The sequence below is a fragment of the Brachyhypopomus gauderio genome, chromosome 2 (genome assembly GCF_052324685.1).
Source record: "Brachyhypopomus gauderio isolate BG-103 chromosome 2, BGAUD_0.2, whole genome shotgun sequence".
Lineage (NCBI taxonomy): Eukaryota > Metazoa > Chordata > Actinopteri > Gymnotiformes > Hypopomidae > Brachyhypopomus > Brachyhypopomus gauderio.
Genome location: NC_135212.1, coordinates 13111226 through 13130794, shown reverse-complemented (window position 1 = coordinate 13130794; position 19569 = coordinate 13111226). Strand labels below are relative to the sequence as shown.

The window sequence follows — 19569 nt, the reverse complement described above, 5'->3', positions numbered from 1 at the left end:
CTGACACGGAATGAAATCCTGGCGTTCAACACAAGACATTTACATTAACAATATCAACACCCAGAACTTTCATTCTAGTTACCTTATACTTAGTCTGATTGTGTGATTTGTGTGTGACTTGTGTATTCGTCTGTATAGTGTAGTGTATTAGTGTAGTGTATAGTGTATTAGGTGTAATTTGTGTGTTAACGGGCCGCCCAATGGGGGATGGGTTCCCTTTTGAGTCTTGGTCCTCCCAAGGTTTCTTCCTAATCCCCACCATCATAGGGAGTTTTTCCTTGCCACTGTCGCCTCTGGCTTGCTCATTAGGGATTTGGACCCATAGTATTGTTAACCTTGAATATCCTGTAATGCTGCTTTGAGACAACATGTGTTGTGAAAAGCGCTATACAAATAAATTTGATTTGATTTGAAGTACAGCTGTGTTGACCTTGGACCTCAGAAAACACAGTGCACCAACACCAGCAGATGACATGGCCCCACAGACCATTGAACCATTTCACAATTAATAGATACTGAATTAGATTTTTTCATTAGTTGTCAGTTATACTCATTAAATTAAAAGAAATGAACACTTCAAATATAAATATATCAGCTTGCGTGTAGTGAATGAGTATAATATAGAAGTTTCACTTTTTGAAAGGAATTACTGAAATAAATCAGTAAGTGTAATGACACAATCCAAAGGCGAGTATCAACAATACTAATCTGAACTCCAGTAATATCAGTCCGACGTAGAGGAGGTACAAGAGGGATGATCCAAAAGAAAAAATACATAAACCAGGTCAAACCATGAACATCGTTGTTTGATAAATGCTCGGTACACTTTCCATCTGCATGAAGGCAATATTTTGCACTGGATGGAGAGAACCACGCCCTGTATATAGGGAAGGTCTAATCGATCACAAGTGTAGCTCAGTAATGAGGAGAGGAGGTTCTGGGTGGGTGTCGCTGGAAGTTCTGGAGGCCCCAGGGTTGTGCATCCTGACAAGCAGTGAAACAGACCAGTAGTTTTACTATGATCATGTCCCTAAAGGGGGGTTAAATACGGGTTCACAAGAAGGAGTCAGAGAGTTGAACCAAAACCAGAACAACGATACCAGTTTGAACCTCCAACTTGCAAGAAAAATCTTAGTTACACTTAATCAAGTTAAGAGCCTCTCAAGAAGAAGAAGCGTAAGTATTTAGAATTACATTTTGTTTCATGTCGTATTTTAAAGTAATTTTACCTCATTAAGTTAAAGTTAATTTTGTTTGGCTGACAGCTATTGATTTTAGTTTAACATTCAGTGTAGGTAACGTCAAGATAGCAAACGGATGAACTGTGATGACTGACAAACCTTCGAGCTACTTTTGTGACCACCTGCGAAACGTGGAGCAAAGCTTGGAGCAGCCTGGCAGGCCAGCTCCCTCGTTGCCTCAGATCTGACCTGAGAAAGATCCTCGCGTCGTGAAAGCGCCACCTGCAGGGCCGGAGTAAGTGCAGAGCGCCAGTGCTTAGATCCAGAGCGGCCCAAGAGCAGTGTTATGTTTCTTGTGGTTTGTGTGGAGTGTCTAACCATCTCGTTCAGCACGTGTTCAAGTAATTGCAGCATCACATGTTCCTGGGTGGCGTCACGACGGGATTGGAATGCAGTTCTATTAAAGCGTCCTGGAATGGTAATGTTATATCGCTCTTGCTGTAATTGTAATTGTTGTAATTGTTTGCGGTTGTAATTGTTTGATTATGATTATGTTTGATTATGTTTCTGGTGTATGTTTGTTCAATGTAATTGTTGTTGATTTATAGTTTTGTTTGTCTCGTAGGGTAGGCTGCTGTTTTTCAGATAGCATTGGCCTACCTGAAGAGAATTTGGTGCTATTTGTTGTATGTTAAATATCCCATATTTTTATTTATTCAGATATATCGGTACATTCTTTGCAGTTGACGCAGTCGGACGGGTGTCAGGTTTGCACTGTCATGGCAGGCCGGTCCCAGGGCTCAGGGGAGACACCCCCTTCCCATCAATCACGTCACTCAGCCATGCCCCTCACTTCCACATTTCAGACCCTACCATCTGAATGTCGCAGCAGAAATCGAGACCATCATCAGACCAGGCAATGTTTTTCCAATCTTCTAGTGTCCTATTTTGCCTGTGTAAACTGTATCAATTTCCTGTTCTTAGCTGACAGGAGTGGCACCCGGTGTGGTCTTCTGCTGCTGTAGGCCATCCGCCTCAGAGATGCTCTTCTGCATGCCTCCGTTGTAGCGACTGGTTGAGTTACTGCTGCCGTTCTATCGGCATGAACCAGTCTGGCCATTCTCCTCTGACCTCTGGCATCAACAAGGCATTTGCACCCACAGAACTGCTGCTCCCTGGATATTTTCTCTTTTTCGTACCATTGTATACCCTAGAGATTGTTGTGCGTGAAAATCCCAGTAGATCAGCAGTTTCTGAAATACTCAGACCAGCTGGTCTGACACCATCAACCATGCCACATTCAATGTCACTTAAATCAACTTTCTTCTCCATTGTGATGCTTGGTTTGAACTGCAGCAGATCGTCTTGGTCATGTCTACATGTCTAAATGCATTGCTGCCATGTGATTGGCTGATTTCACATTTGCCTTAATGAGCGGTTAGGTGAATGTATATAATATATTGCCATGTGGTAAAGGTTTTGTCAAAGCAGGACTTGGCTTATGTAGCTTATGCCCCTATATAAAATATGCAATAAATGGCTAGAAGGCCTCTGACATGTAGTGTTCACTGAAGAACACATTGGACTCAGTAACAGAAAAACAACGTTACTTCTTAGAATTAGCTTGCACCTTTAACCTCCTTTAACTGTCTACTTTTCATTTTCAAATCTATGGTTGGCAAACCCTCTAACCAGAAGCAACCTTCAAGTTCTTTGCAATATTTGTTAATTAAGCGGCTCCAGGCATTAGCAAGCTTCATGTGACATCTTCATGTTATCACAGAGAACCTATTTGGCCACTGAGAGTCCTTGAAAACTCTCTGAGCTTGTTTTCCATATTAGCCTCATTTAACACAGCCATATTGATTTTCAGAGATAAGACATCAGATCCATCTGTCCATTAAAAGTCACAGGACACCATGTCATTTTCCATCTCATCATCTGTATGAAAGATACTCAAGAGTTTCTGGTATTTTTGGGAGATGCTGCAGATATTGATATATAACTCAGGTTTAATTAATTCTTTAGTATTTCATGAGTGTTTGCATAGCATGTGTAACATGAACAGGTCTGGACAGGTTTTACAAAAGCATATGTGTGATTTTGGAGAAGCAGCTAGATGTACAGCAATACACCGCAGATACATATACCGAAACATTTAAAACTGATATATGATCATCTAATTTAAAATAAAATAAGAATGTATTATTAGTGCTCCTGGATAAAGATGGAATATATGCAATTGGATAATAATTAGTTGTTCATTACCAGACCAGAGACACATGGAGCTTATGTTTTTGATGTCATGTTTTTTTAATTAGCCATGTAAATATTAAAAATGAAAATAACAAAAGTGGAAAAACCCAGAATCTCTTACTCAACAGCTCACATTCTCAGACTTCTTCTTCTTTCATTCCATCCACATCCTCACTATCTCTTCATCTCTGCACTTTGCCATAGATCAGGGGTCACCAACCTTTTTGAAACTGGGAGCTACTTCTTGGATACCAATTATTGCGGAGGGCTACCAGATAGATACACATCAATCGAACGAAAGTTGTTTACGAGGGGAGGGGGGGTGGCAAGTGTCAATCTGTAATAGTGGCAAAAAAAAAAAAAAAACGATGCAGCTCATTGGTGCGTGGCACTTTAGTGAGCTATTTTTAGAACAGGCGACTCATGACATCCTTGGTTGGTGACCCCTGCCATAGATCATGCATTTTTCTATAATCCATCTTACTGATGTATTTGGATACAATTTCTCTATTAGATGATGACAGCTGACTCTAAAATACACAAGCTGATCTGATCCTTTGTACAGATACAGCACTGTCAGTCCTCTGGAATGTCATGTGACTAATCTCCCACTCTCCGCCTACCTCTCTGCTCCGCCCACTCCGACCTCCTTGGCTGCTCCGTAGGGAGAGTCCAGGTGTGTGTTCTGCACCTGCTGGTTCATGCAAGCCTCTCTGACTCAAGCTCTCTCCTCCATGGGTTCCCATGGAGACTTACAGCTGTGTCCTCACTCTGTCTTATTTGCAGCTCTGTGGGATGTACAGTGTTACACTCCACTGGGCCAAAGACGCCTGCAAACGCTGTGGCGTTGAGGCGATTTCATGCTCGTCTGTGGGGAGTGGGCGGCGTGCTTTTATAGTCTTGGCTTTGTTTATGAGGCACATGATGGTAGCAACATCCCACACAACAAATATGTTCCACGTTATATGAAACGTCATTATCTTAAATGTCATCTGACATGCATCACATAGCAGCAGGCGTGCAGAGCTGCCAGACCTGGGCTGCAGCAGTGTCTTACTTTGCTGAATTAATATTTCTGACTCTACCTTTTATTCCTAATAATCAGATACATTTTGGATCCAGCAGAACTAGTGACGAGTTGAACTGATAAAAGAAAACAGTATTATTATTATAGAGAGAGAATGGGGGGTTAGTCAAGGCGATGTCTCTGTGGCTCAGATACTAGCATGTTCTGAACCACTAACAGATGCCCGCAAACATAAACAAACACACGCGCACACACACACACACACACACACACACACACACACACACAGCTCTAATGTTCAACCAAGAAGCATCCTTTCCAACCACACACACACACACACACAGTGATACACTTTCTCTCTAACACATATAAGAAACATTCACACTGACTCTCTCTTTATCTCTCACACACAAACACACATTCATTGCTGTGACCTTTCATCAGGGGTTCCCGCCCTTGTCCAAGGTTCCACACTAATGATTAACCAGCAGCAGCAGAGAGGCAGACAGCGAGAAAGGAGGAGAGAGAAATTAAGAGAAGCAATGACACTAAATCCACAGTGGCACTGACACTGATCTTCAGCCTGAGATGGTTTGTTTTCCCTGAGAGAGAGAGAGAGAGAGAGAGAGAGCAATGAGCACCTCACCTCAAATCTGACTTTGTCTCAGAACTTGGCTTAAGTATTAGGAATTTAGTTCAAGAAACATGGGATCAACTGTCAATCACTGGATCTAACGCTGAACTACCATAATGGACATTAAAGAGGATTTTTGTACACTATAGTGATAACAGCATGCACAGCTAAAACTGCAAAACTCCACATATATTAGCATGACCAGATGTAAACAAATGACTGTAGTCTTGACCCCTCCTGTCAAACACTGTTTATTGTCTGACATGCTTGTAATGAGGAGAGATAAAAGAGAAAAGAACGTGGACACAAATGCTGAGAAAAACAAGATTTATTATACACAAATCCAAAGTCTGAGTTGTGTATACAATCCATGGTCAAGAGAAACAAAATGACATGACACAAATACATTTTAACACACAGCCATACTATTACACACAGAACAAAGCTAGACTACGAACACAAAGCTGGATATCTCATGAACACCAAACAGGGAATTTGCAGCACAAAAAACGGATATCTAACACAAAACCAGCAACACTATGGACCAAACAAGGAATATGAATACATGAGATTAAACAAGGAACACCTGGAATGAGGGGCGGAGTTACAGAGCACACGGAAGGAGCAGACAGATCACACAAACAAACACGACTACGCTGGAGGAGTCAGGCGTGAGGGGGGGAGGAGTCAGGCGTGACGGGGGGAGGAGTCAGGCGTGAGGGTGGAGGAGTCAGGCGTGAGGGGGAGGAGTCAGACGTGAGGGGGGAGGAGTCAGGCATGAGGGTGGAGGAGTCAGGCGTGAGGGGGGAGGAGTCAGGCGTGAGGGGGAGGAGTCAGGCGTGAGGGGGGAGGAGTCAGACGTGAGGGTGGAGGAGTCAGGCGTGAGGGGGAGGAGTCAGACATGAGGGGGGGGGTCAGGCATGAGGGGGGAGGAGTCAGACGTGATGGTGGAGGAGTCAGGCGTGAGGGGGGGAGGAGTCAGGCGTGAGGGTGGAGGAGTCAGCCGTGACAGTGCTTCTTTACTTCAGTTTTCCTGCAGGATAACTTTCATTTTTAACTTTTACTTAGTCTGATTGTGTGATTTGTGTGTGACTTGTCTATTTGTCTGTATTGTGGTATTTGTGTGTTGACGGGCCACCCAATGGAGGATGGGTTCCCTTTTGAGTCTTGGTTCTCCCGAGGTTTCTTCCTATTCCCCACCATCATAGGGAGTTTTTCCTCGCCACTGTCGCCTTTGGCTTGCTCATTAGGGTTCTGGACCCATAGTATTGTTAACCTTGTAAACCCTGTAAAGCTGCTTTGTGACAACTGAGTTGTTAAAAGCGCTATACAAATAAACCTTGATTTGATTTGATTTGATTTGATAATGTATCCCCTTTTTAAGGATCCTCCATGTCAAGAATGATTTAATTAATCACCTTAATTCAGATGCCAACTCTGGTACTGTAACCTGCAACCATAGATGTGCTACATGTACACTTATTAACACAACCACTAAAATAACTGGTACAAAAGGATCAATGTTTATATATCTCATTCATCTACATGCACCACAGCAGGAGTTATCTATTGCATTACTTGTAAGAGATGTAATCAGCACTGGAGAAACCAAGTGAAGACTTGCTGATGGGTTTGTTGAACACCTTCAGACCATCAGGGTTAAGGATGTGTCATTTCCTGTGTCAATGCATTTTAATGGACATTGTATTAACGACATATCTGTTGATGAAATTAGGAAATTCTAGGAAAAATAAATGATCTCCACTCGTGGAACTTTACAACCTCATGAATGAATGTGATGATTTAAGCATTTACATTTTCATATATAACTGGTTCCTCCTCCAGTTAAATCAGAAGCATTTGCACAGCTGATGAAGGACCTCCATCTGAAATGTCTCCTCTTATTTGTGAGTAGTACTTGGAGTCAAACGTGAAGCAGTTCAGATTCAACACAAGTTCAGCCAGTCTGAAGAGGATCTCTGTAGGAGGGTTCTTCTCAGATGTTGAGTCAGGAAAATGGTAATGCAGGTAGCTTTTGTCCTGTCAGGCGTTCAAGGATTTAGTGTGCTAAGATTTGTGTGAACAGGCACAAATCAACACACATTAAATACTCTTGCACTGTACAAGGAACAAGTGCAACACAATGGAAATAACACAAGTGACAGGTTTGACGAATGACTCCGATGAACGAACACACACACACACACACACACACACACACACACACACAGCTTTTGCAATCATTTTTGAAAGAATGGGCCACTCTCAGGGGTTACAAATCACAAGGAGGGAATTGTAATGACAGCAAGCACGTGGTAGCATAAAGGTACACTTGACAGTTGGATGCAGGGCTAGACATGACAAAGAGTAAGCCAAAGAAGAGGAAGAAAAAGAAAGAGAATGAAGCAGAAGAGGTAGAAGAGGAGAAGAGAAGAAACCCTACACCAACATCCTCTCTCTCTCTTATACCCCCAGCATATCACAGGGACAGCAGTTACAAAAACCAGGTTAACCAATGGAAATTAGGTTGATGCTATTGACATTTGACATATTGTGTACATTTGCATACATAGTACATTTCCACACAAGACTTACACCTTTGAGGTGAAGTCAGCAATCTTTCTCAGTGAGTGATGCAACTCTTACCATATAGCATAACCTTTCCCACTACACAACATGCTGCAAAATGAGACTAAACATGTCACACAAACACACTGATGTAACCAACACACAAATGGTCAGTTTTATTTTATTTCTATGGGACATTGTTGACAAACCACCTTTTGTTTCCCCCATGGTTTTATGCAGGAACTCCATATCCTGGATTCCCCACAGTAACACATCCTGCCACTACAATATTAACTGCCATCAGCCAGTATAACCACCAACAAACTCCCTCTATTCCTCTTGGAAACAGAGGCTGGACACCAAGATAAACACAATATGGATGGAGTCTGCAAAATGACGGAGCTGCAGAAACACTACAAGATAAAAGATGATGAACGTTTGGCTACTGAAAAATAAGGAGCAGCACAAGTTTACAGCACTGACGTCCGTCCGGACTGGAGTGAAACAGGAACAGAGTAAACGCCCTCACGGTGATTCAGATGCAATCTCGTATTGAAGGATAGTTTGAAAACATGTTCATGTTTGGAATCACCCCTCACCCGTAGATCTGGAAACACCCCTCACCCGTAGATCTGGAAACACCCCTCACCCGTAGATCTGGAAACACCCCTCACCTATAGATCTGGGGGGGTTTGTAAACTATGATAAACGTGTGATGCTGTCTCATCATTCAGGTGTTGTAGTACAATGGAGGGCTGATGTTTCAGAGAGCGTTTTAGCTGTGCTGTCATAGCTAGATCTACCAGAGTCCATCCTTAAGAGTTGAACATTTCTACTAATCCATCTTCTCTTTCTGCTGAGGTCCTGGTGTCAGTCTATTGTTGAACATCAGCCAATCTTAGATCTTGGGGCTCCTCCTAAACCCTGACCCCTTCCTTCACCGTTTTTATTGTTTAGTCTTAGTCTTACTCCTCTAGTTTCTTCCTTGTGATCTTAAGGAGTTTTTCCTTGTCACTGTTACCTTATGGCTTGTTCACTGGAGACCTTGGACCTGGACATCTGCAAATCTGCTTTGTATAAAGCGACTCCTCACCTATAAACCATCCAAAGCATCCTCTCAGTTACAGTGCTACCAAACCCTGACTGTGGACCCATATCTAAAAGAACAGCAGCTCAAGAGCATGTGAGAGAATGAATCATCACATAACACCAGCACTCAGTGGTTAAGAGATGTCAAAGCACACTCAGAGAGCAGGACCCAGGATCACAACAACAGATGTCCAAGAGCGGGTCAGAAACATAAAGATCTGGGAAGCCTCTGTCCTTGACGTGATCCATGCCTACTGGCTAAAGAGAGTAACAGCATGGCCGACTAGCAGAACAAAGAAACCATCTGCGGAAAACAAGCCCCCAGTCCGACTGGCCAGCAGATGGCAGGACGGTACCGGTCATGAAGTAGCAACATGGAGGTAGACACATTCACTGGGTAGAGGAAGATTCATTGGAGGTAAATCCATTAGACCAACATTAAGAGACCAAATTAGAAACCAGATACGCAACAGGAGCAGAAATTAAACAGACGCTAAGGTACAACTATTTAACAGGACTCAAACGAAACAAGAAGCAAACAGGGAGATAAAGGCACTTGGAAATAAAGATCCACAGACATGGGGTTATGTGCAATGACCAGCAAAGAAGACGAGCAGGAGACTGAGTATAAATATACCAGGGGTAACAAGGGAACTAACGAGAAGCAGGTGATTACGATAACGAGAGGGGGAGTAAGAACTAACGAGAAGCAGGTGATTATGATAACGAAAGGGGGAGTAAGAAATGACGGGTTGTGAAAACAGAAATCATATGGGAAACCAAAACAAGGGCACATGGTGCAAGAAAACAAAGACGTGATTGGCAGAGCCAGATGTGACAGCCACATACCTGGATACCATGGCAACCATGAACAAAACTCAATGGAGAAAGTGATAACAACAGTAGACGACAACTGCTCAGGTGATCATAAAGTGTGGTATATAATAGAGCAAAATGCAGGATTTGACATAGTTTTTAGAATGCAAATCTTTTTTTATATATATATATTTGTTGGTGGAATGTATTTGTGCTGAAGTGACAGGAAGACTACAGGTGAGTTGAGGGGAGAGAGAAGGTAAAACAGAACTACTTTCTTTAACTGCTCTACATTTTGCTGACAGCAGGACTCATGGTGCCATTGTTAGCTCCATCATCTTGTCAAGCTACATCCATAGTGAGCCAAGCACTCTTGCCCACTCCTGCCCCCCCCAACTCCCCCCCTCCTACCCCAAGTTCCAATGCGATGCCCTTTTATTCAAATACAAATACACATAGTACTGCCCCACTGAATACAGAAAAATAAAAATCACTCTCTCTCTCTCTCTCTCTCTATATATATATACAGTATATATACCATTGAGATACGCTCCTAGTCCCCACTACTGTTCTGCATTCTGCCTAAATCCTCATCAGTAAGAATGGTAGTGTGACGGGCAGGGAGTGCGAACAAAAAGGAAGCGATCACGCCAAGTCTCAGGGAAAAAGGATGGTTTAATGAAGAAGTGCGCAAACCAAAAACCCGTGTAATAGTCCGAATTAAGGATGTGGACGGAGGCGGCCGGTAGGGGGGCCGCCTCACCGTGACAGGTAGCTACTGACAGCCACCTGTTCATGGATGATATCAATTTAAAAAACATAAAATGGACACTGGATCTACAGAAAGGACATATGTACTCTGGGACTGTTTGTTAAAGTGATGAGGACAGAGGGAACTGGTATTTCGCGAGGTCATATAACTCGGAATACAGCCTTCAAGTTCTCCAGTCACATGGTACACAAGATGCAGATACGAGAAGGACAGTAAGATCTGAGGTGTATCTCCATAGTGTGGTGCAGGTCCTCAAGTTGAATGGGAGAAATAAGACCAAAGCCATAAACATTTATGATCTGCCAGTCATCGGATACCCAGCAGAAATAATAATCTGGTCAAGGGACGATCTGGAAGCTGCTGATGTCATACTCAGAAATGTCCTCTCAGCGCTTGAGACACTCCAGTCAAGATCAACCAACAGCTGTACAGCAGGTGGACGGAGGGAGACGGGTCTGCAAACGTCTTACGTGAAAGATCCTCACATATATCCACACAATGGCCCCGAGGATGAGTTACCCATGCCCTAATTCTAACCGCTGAAAACAACTGGACAATTGTTTAGGACACAAAGTCCAGGGCCACACAGAGTTGATCATCACGTCTGAGAGTTTCTACAGCTTTAAAACAGCCTGTATGAATTTATAATAGTTTTAAATAGCCCAGATGCATAATCAGGTTATTTGGGCTCTACATTTCCTCAGATGATGTATTTGTGCAGACAGTTTAGAAGCTCTGTGAAATACAGCTTATAGAAATAAGTGCTTCCTGATGTAATCACTGCTCCCTGTAATGACCATTTGCACATTTCCAGAGACGACCGTTAGAGCTGAAATGTGCAGTTTTTCACATTATGTCCCCACAGCACCAAAACTACTGGAGGTAACAAATAATCAGCTTGGGCATAACTGAGAAAAGATTCACCTCATGGGTTCTCCCATTCCAAGTCATGTGAATAAATAAATATACAGCATTTTGAAAATCTTTGACCCCCTAACATACCCTACAAAGGTACAGATCGTGCAAAGGTGTGAACATTGCAAAATAGTGGTAATGTTTTAAATTCATAAAATGGGTACAAAGTTGAAACAATGAAGTGATAAAAATAATTCAGCAGGTCAAGTAACCCTAGTACCTCTAGAAGTAAGAGGATGAGTGAAAGTGCACTTACAGGAGGAGTGTACTCAGAAGAGAGGTGTGTACTCACAGGAGGAGTGTACTCAGAAGAGAGGTGTGCACTCACAGGACGAGTGTACTCAGAAGAGATGTGTCCATTCCCATGAGGAGTGTACACTCCCAGGAGTGTGTGCTCACAGGAGTGAGTCATCTCTGGAGGACATCAGGGTGTGAACCTCTGCTGACTCTACACACACTTCTGTGTGCTGTGGTTTTTCATCTTATCATTTCTCCATGGCCTTCAGCTGCTTCATAATCCAATGACATTTGATTTCAGGTCATCATCATAATGTCAAAGTCATGGGTCATCTAAGGTCATCTCATTAGTCTGACTGGTGGATTATCTCAGGTCATGCATCATCACTCTGATGGTAGTGGCTCATCTCAGGTCATGCATCATAAGAGCCCAGCTGGAGCTTCTCTACACACACACACACACACACACACACACACAACTATTATTTTGCTACATACTTCAGTAGGTAACAGATAACACTCTATTGTGACCCTATCTGAAAAAAGTGCATAACCACATAAACAAAATGTAAAAACATATTCAACGAGCATATTAAAAAAAAAAAAGAACATATTCAACAGAAATCCTTCAGAGACAGAAAGTTTAGTCTTGTGCTTGTGAAACATGAATTTGCCAGTCTGTAGCAAACAGCTATGACTCTGATGTAAGGAATGCCACCTGATCTCCCCTGAACCAGCCTCACCATCACCACGCTCATCACCACGCCCCCTGTAAACTATACTTATACGCCCACATTCCACTTCCTAGTCGCGAAGTATTGCCTGTACCTCCTGACTTCTGCTCCCCCGGTATGACCCTGGACCGTCCCGACCACGCCAAGAAAACGCTGTTGCTACTGATCCCAGTGCTAGTGATACACCTGTGACACGAGTGTCTCATTTCAATAAAAGCGGTGTTCTTCCGCATTTGGATCCCTCTCTGCCTGGTCAATACGTTACATCTGACACTTTTAGCTCTGTAATTTTGCTCTGTAGTTTTTACTCTGAAATTTGACTCTTTAGTACTGCTCTGCTCTGTAGTTTCATTTTGTTTAAATAAGGAGACCTCTTGTGTTGTTACAGTAGAAAATGTGTGTATTTGAGCTGTTTGCTAATTTGCAGCCGAATTTGGATGAAAGCCATTTGATTATTGGATCTGTTTGGTCTTTGACAGCATTTGAAATCTCAGTATAAGCAAAGCAGAGCAATTATTGTGAATGCTGACTACCATAAAACCAAATCAGAGAATTCTTCCTCTGTTGGAACAGATTGATCATTCTGCAGTCTGCCCACGTATTTCATGAATGAATCAGGCATCTAAAGGACACTGATCTTCACCCCCATGCTCTGTCTTCCAGATGCAGGTGAAACTGAAAGAGAAAGTATGTAGATTTTAGACTTGAAATGCCATGGTGAGGGTGCAGCTGCAGAAGGAAGAACATTAGTGTGTCCTGTGCCTCTGAGCTCACTGTCTTCTGTCTGGAAATATCCCATGGAACTCAGAGTGTTTGGCACAGCTAAACGTTATGGTGCTCTCAAGGAGGACCAGACTTCTCCAAGCACTCCATTAGCCAATCAGCTTCTCCTCTGCCACTTCCAACAGGTGGATGGCTTGTTCTGGTGTGTACAGGATAATGGGATATTTTAAGCACACTTCCAAAATGTGAGTACTGACAATTTGGTGATTACAGTTTTTTTCAACTGTTTACACACTAAATCTTTTCTTCTCACACAATTTTCTAAACATGCCCTTCAAACACCATAACCCCACACCAAATCTGCAAAACCATACACTAACTCTCAGTGTCTGACTCAGTTTTGAATTTCCAAACACACATTTTGCAAAACTCTACACATAAGTTTCTACCTAACACACAAAGATCAAACAGGAAGTTACTTGATTTCATCTTTCAAACACAACCATCAAAATGCCACACTAAATCACCAGTGCTTCACTCCCACTCCTCATATGTGTAAGCACTCATTACTTTATTGAACACCAACCAATCATTGGCAGAGGCGGACGAAGTACTCAATTTCATTACTTGAGTCAAAGTACAGATACCACTGGTCAAATGCTACTCCGATACAAGTGAAAGTTGCATGTTCAAAATCTTACTTAAGTGAAAGTACTGAAGTACTTGCTTTTAAAAATACTTAAGTATTAAAGTACACCTTCCGTCACATTTGTAAAAAAGTTATAGTTTAAAAGTATTATACATCCTACCAAATCCTCTTTGGGCATAATATTCATACAGTCTTTGATAATAATCCATAAGGCATATTCCAATGATGTACATCATTCAGGTAGTGGTAGCAGAAAAGTTTAACCTACACTTTAGTTTAAGGAACAAAAACATTTTCTAAAACCACAATTCACTGATTAGCCTAGCCTAACATGTTTAAGCAAATTATGTTACCATATTAAAAGTCAATAATAAAATGACGGTTTTCTCTCTTTGCTAGTTAGGTATTCAGTCATCCAATACAACATTATGCTACAGTCAATATAAACAAAGACAAAGTAAAATTAGCAGTGTGGCATCTTGGTAGTCTAACCTTGCTACAACCTTTTGCAGTATGGCTAAAGCCCACCAACTCCATGCCACCCAACATGCTAACAAACTCTTTTCAAACTAGAAATCACAGCCACATTAGAATTATTGACATTAATTCTACACTGACATTAGAATGGAAACATTATTTGACAGGATTCGATTAACCCACACGGTTTCCCTTATTGATGTTTCCGTAGTTTGAATTACTTGCCAATATAATGTTAACATTATTTATAGTGATCCTAGCAGACCTAGCAGTGGAGTGAGCAGGCAAAGTCATTTCACTAGCCTTACTGCAAAGCTCCTCTGACTACATAGTCACTTAACAAAACATTTAGGCTGCATACCGTAATATACTTCCTCAGGTGGGACGGTGAATTTTGGTATGCAGTGATATAGTTTGTTTTTGGCAAACAAAGCATGCATTTAAAACGATAGGAATGATTCATCCGTTCAGAAAACTGGAACATTTTGTCGAGATACGGCCATGGGTGCAAAAGAGCATGCCAGGGTTGCCAGCTCTCACGCATTGAGCGTGAGACACACGCATTTGACCGTTTTCACACGCTCTCACGCCACAGTTCCGATATCTCACGCCGAAAAAAAATCTAGTTTATTTACCTGATCTATATCTATCAACCACCGGCGATCGCGATATAATACTTAATTTGTGTCCATTTTACACCGCCCCGGTAACGTTCGCCACCCCCCGATCAACAATTTACACTCGCCACCAAGTCCAGGTTCAAATCTCCCTCCAAGCGATCTTGAAAAGTTGGCAACCCTGGCATGCTCCATCACCGCCGTCTCCGCTCATGTTGCTGTTATTTAGGAAAAGAACGACTAGCGACACCGAACTTGATTTTACACCTCACAGACACATCCTTGATTGCTGATAGGCTGTCACCTGTGAAAATACTATCGGGGGAAGGGAGGAGAGTTGTGTGTGGAAGTAACGAGTAACGAGAGCTGGACAGAAATGTAGTGGAGTGATAAGTACTGTATTTGTTATTCAACTGTAGTGAAGTGAAAGTCATAAGTATTTAAAAAAAAATCAACTTAAGTAAAGTACAAATACTCAAGAACTGTACTTAAGTACAGTACTTAAGTAAATGTACTTCGTTACTGCCCACCTCTGATCATTGGCTAAGTATAGGCCTATAAATAGGTCAAATGTCAAGATGTCTGTTTTGAACCATGAATCCACGAGATCCAGCACCACATAGTCAACGATGCAACTGTTTTCCATAACATGGACACACTAAGCTTGTCCACTGTCCATTGTGTCCTGCAGAATAATCACTTACATATGAATCAGCTATACAGGGTCCCATTTGAAAGGAACTGCATCAGAGTGAAGAATCTGAATCATGACTTTGTGAATGTATGTATGCAAAACTAATTCCAGTATATTAGACTTGTTAATAATAATAGTTACACTAATTCATAACTATTTTGGACACAATGCAATGCATCCATGTGTGTTTCCTGAAGACGGTCCCTAGGGGTTCTTTGACGCACACGAAGGGAAAAAGAACCAAAAAATCAGTTCAATGACCATTTAATTATAACTTCAGAATCCTTTTCCCTGAATCTTCCCTCCAAGACACCGTGGCGCACCAAAGCCTTGGTGATTTGAGTAATGTAATCAGGAAATTCAAGCAATATGTTATTGATGTATTTTGTGTCTCATAGCTCACACTAAGACAGTCTGATGAATAATGCATTTCACTTTCTGGTATCTCAATTAGAAACCAATTTTTCACATAATGAGCCTGTACAATAAACCATGAAGCATAAATATATTTCATTTGTTCAATGTACGAGGAAAAGAGGTTGATAAATCCATTTTTAACTCCAGATTTTTTTTTATAGATAGAGAACCTGTTTGTGTTGTGACTTCATGGAAATTCAGAAAGTACTCTTGAATGGCAAGTAAAATCAATGCATACACATACACACTCTCACACAAACACTCATACAAGCACAAACACACACACACACACACACATGTAAACACACATAATCACTGAAACACATATACACACAGACACTTTGATGGGATTTAACTGATGGATGCTTATAAACACATAACATTGCATGTGATTGAGGATGAGTGTGAGGGTTGAAACACAACACTTCGCACACGCGTGCAGATGAGGGAAAAAACAGACTTTAATCAAAAATCCATAGCAACCAAAATCAAAACATAGAGTTAAGTGTAATCCGGGTCAGCATAAAAAAACTCCAGCAAAAGTATCAAGAGGCAAATCCAAAAGAGAAAAGTCTGACAAAAACCAGGTCGAACCATGAAACAGATAATGAGAAATACGCTCTGTATGCTTCATACACAGAGATTCGAGAACACTTCCACACATGTAGTGGGTTATATGAGGGAAACTTAAGTGGAAACAGGTGCATGTCTAATAATGAGGGGGGAGGACAGAGAGATGCCACATGGGATTCTGGGAGTTGTGGTCCTCCTGGTGATACTGCATGACAATGAGACAGGGCCCAATGAGAAGTCATTCAGAAAACAACTGTTTACTCTCAAACAAATATGATGTTAGAAAAATATCTACTGTTAGCTGCTTCTATAGGATCTCCTGCCATAGTGGCAAGATATCGTCAGACAGTATCATCAAGGTATCATCAGACAGTATATTATCAGACAATAATGCAGTATTAAGCACAAAACCAGCTACTGCTAATGGAAAAAAAAACAAAAACAAAGGGCATATTCCACTGCTGCAATTGTGCTTGTGAAGGACAGAAAGATCAAAGATGGTGCCTGAGCACAGAAAACATAAAGTGGACAGCCCACATGTGAGACCCTGGAGTCTGCTAAACAAAGGTTAAGCACCGGCATCCAGACTGAAGAGACACACATAAGAGAGTAAAAGCTTTGTTTTTCAAACACAAATCAAACTTTACTCGGTTACAGTACAACAAAACCCAAAACAATACAAAAGTGCATCAGCTCTCAGTGGTTTAGAGATCTCAAAGCAGAGCACTTCATTCTCCCAAAGAAGGAGCGATTCAGCACTGCCCCAGCAGATGTCCAAGTGGAGGTCAGAACTGGACAGCTCCTGATCCTGACATGATCTATGACTACTGTCTAAAGAAATGAACAGCATGGCCGACTAGAAGAACAAATGAACCAACTCCTGAATCCTGAGTCCCATCCAAGCTGGCCAACTTCAAAGTACCAGTCATAAAAGATCTGAACAAACAACATCACCATCTAACAACAAACACACCTGGATACCTGAATGTATAGCTCAGTATGTCAATATCATCATAGAGGCCTTCATGTAGAACTCAATGGCACACTTGAGGCAACATTAGAAGATAACTGCTCAGGTCATGGAAAACTGTAGTATATAGGAAGAAGATAGCAGTTCCCACTGCTGTTGTGAATAGGCCTGAAGTCTCTCAGTCAGAGCATCAATAAGAACATCGATACAGATTCAGATTCATCTGCCACCTCCTCTACATGGAAGACTTGAAGCTGTAAACCAATATGACAGGGAACAGTGACTCTAATCTCTGTAATCTGGGCTGTAGAACAGTGAAGCTGTAAACTTGAAGCTGTAAACCAATATGACAGGGAACAGTGACTCTAATCTCTGTAATCTGGGCTGTAGAACTGTGGTCAGCTAATAGGAAACTGAGAAAAATAACAGGACAGAAGGAATTGAACTTCCACAAGGCCATGAAAGCTTCAAAATCCATGGATTCTCCAATCACTTGGCAACATCCAAGTACCTCCATAGTGCAGTTCCTCAAGAGTTGGAGAGTTGAACGGCAACAATAAGATCAAAGCCATAAACACACATGCTCTGCCAGTCATCAGATACCCAGCAGGCACAATACGCTGGTGGAGGAGAGATCTGGGAGCTGCTGATATCAAGACGAGAAGACTCCTCACAGTGCTTGAGGCACTGTAAGGGCTGTACACCAGCTGGAAGGAGAGGAACGTCTGGGTAAGGGCCTCCGAGGATGTGCAGTTCAGAGACAGAGAGTCTCTGTCTGAGTCTCTGTCAGTTGAGGGACATGGTGGCAGAAACAGCGTTCATTAGCCACTTGTGTTAAAGACTGAAATAAAAGTAAAAGATGAAACAGTACAGAGAGGTATGATAATTATCTGCCTTGCCGTCCACCACCCCACCCCCCCACCCCCACACACACACACATAGATCGTATACAACTGACTGTCTTTAAATTAAGCCTGGCTGCCTTTTGTATGAAATTCTAGAGTTCACGTTGTCTAGTGGAACTGACCATGGTGCTGAAGGTGCGGGAATCGTCTTTACACAAGCTCCTCACAGCGCGCCGACACAAATGTAGGCTGTACGATGTTGATTGAATCCAAACGAACGATGGCGCTGTGCAACTGACATTTTATTTGAACCACCCGATCTGTGCGCAGTGGGCACGCGAGAGATGCTTCCCTTTAAATGCGAATTTGCTATTCGTTTGCTGTCGTCATGAGCGCGCTACAACGACGGAACTTACTGTTGGTATTGTGCCTCTCTGAGAATTTCAGCCGAATTATGCCAGGAATTAATTTCACTGAAGAAATGACGACAAGCATACTTTTTGCGTCTCTCTATGGACTAGCCGCAGTATTTTCTTTTTAACCGTGTGGCATTATTTACAGGTGCTCGAGAATTTATTCGCGCGTCAGAGAACTCTTTCGCGAGCCAAACTTAGATATTTAACACCACGGCGCAGCACCACACACAGGAAAAAAATGATTAAATGAAAACACGCAATTGACACCTAGTTTCATGTGGTCTGATCCGCTTGAAAATGTTTGCTTTTAACCCCGAACGCATAACTATGATGAGAAGATGTCTTCTGACGTTCAAGCCCTTCAGGTAAACAGAACTGATTTGTATATTACATACATGTCGTTAAGCTTTTTTGAAAACATTTTTAAAGTTATAATGTAAGCGCTCACTAGCTCAGTAATTCGTATTGTTTTGTGGTTCAGTAATTTGTATTGTTTACTAGCTCAATAATTTGTATCGTTTACTAGCTCAGTAATCTACTTTTCAGGTGTCGAATGACGTTATTTCGAAACGTGCTGTCATCTAAAAATCAGACGTAGTCTATGGAACAAGTAGCGCGTGGGCAACGAAAATAATGCAACGCTATTTTTATTCATCCTTCATGATTGAATGTTCTCAAAAACATATGCGTACTAGTCATTCCATATGTCGTTTCATCTGTACGAAAACTTTTAAAAGCACATGTTTTAACTACAGTGAATATATGAATTACGATGTAGACCACGTAAGAGATGGGATACTTAAAAAGGAAATTTGAATCTCCAGGTTTTGCTGTAATTCATGTGTGGGCTCAGATCTGGATGTAGCAGCAGGGTTGTGACACTGTGCCTGCTTCTGCGCGCGATCAGACAATACTGGAGCGTCTCTGGTTTTATTGGCGTGTCCCCCCAGTCACAGTCT

At 41.9% G+C, this 19569-nt stretch overlaps 1 protein-coding gene across 3 annotated transcripts in view; it reads left to right on the top strand.

Moving 5' to 3' along the window:
* Positions 1–18427: 18427 nt before the first annotated feature.
* Positions 18428–19569, top strand: part of mgat5b (alpha-1,6-mannosylglycoprotein 6-beta-N-acetylglucosaminyltransferase B) — a 74981-nt gene continuing 73839 nt past the window's right edge. The window contains exon 1 of one of the 3 annotated variants that reach the window (XM_076987489.1): positions 18428–18975. In XM_076987489.1, coding sequence (XP_076843604.1) covers positions 18908–18975 — 68 coding nt within the window. In that variant the 5' untranslated portion in view covers positions 18428–18907. The remainder of the gene's footprint in view (positions 18976–19569) is intronic. The other 2 variants (XM_076987480.1, XM_076987499.1) reach the window with 2 other exon arrangements.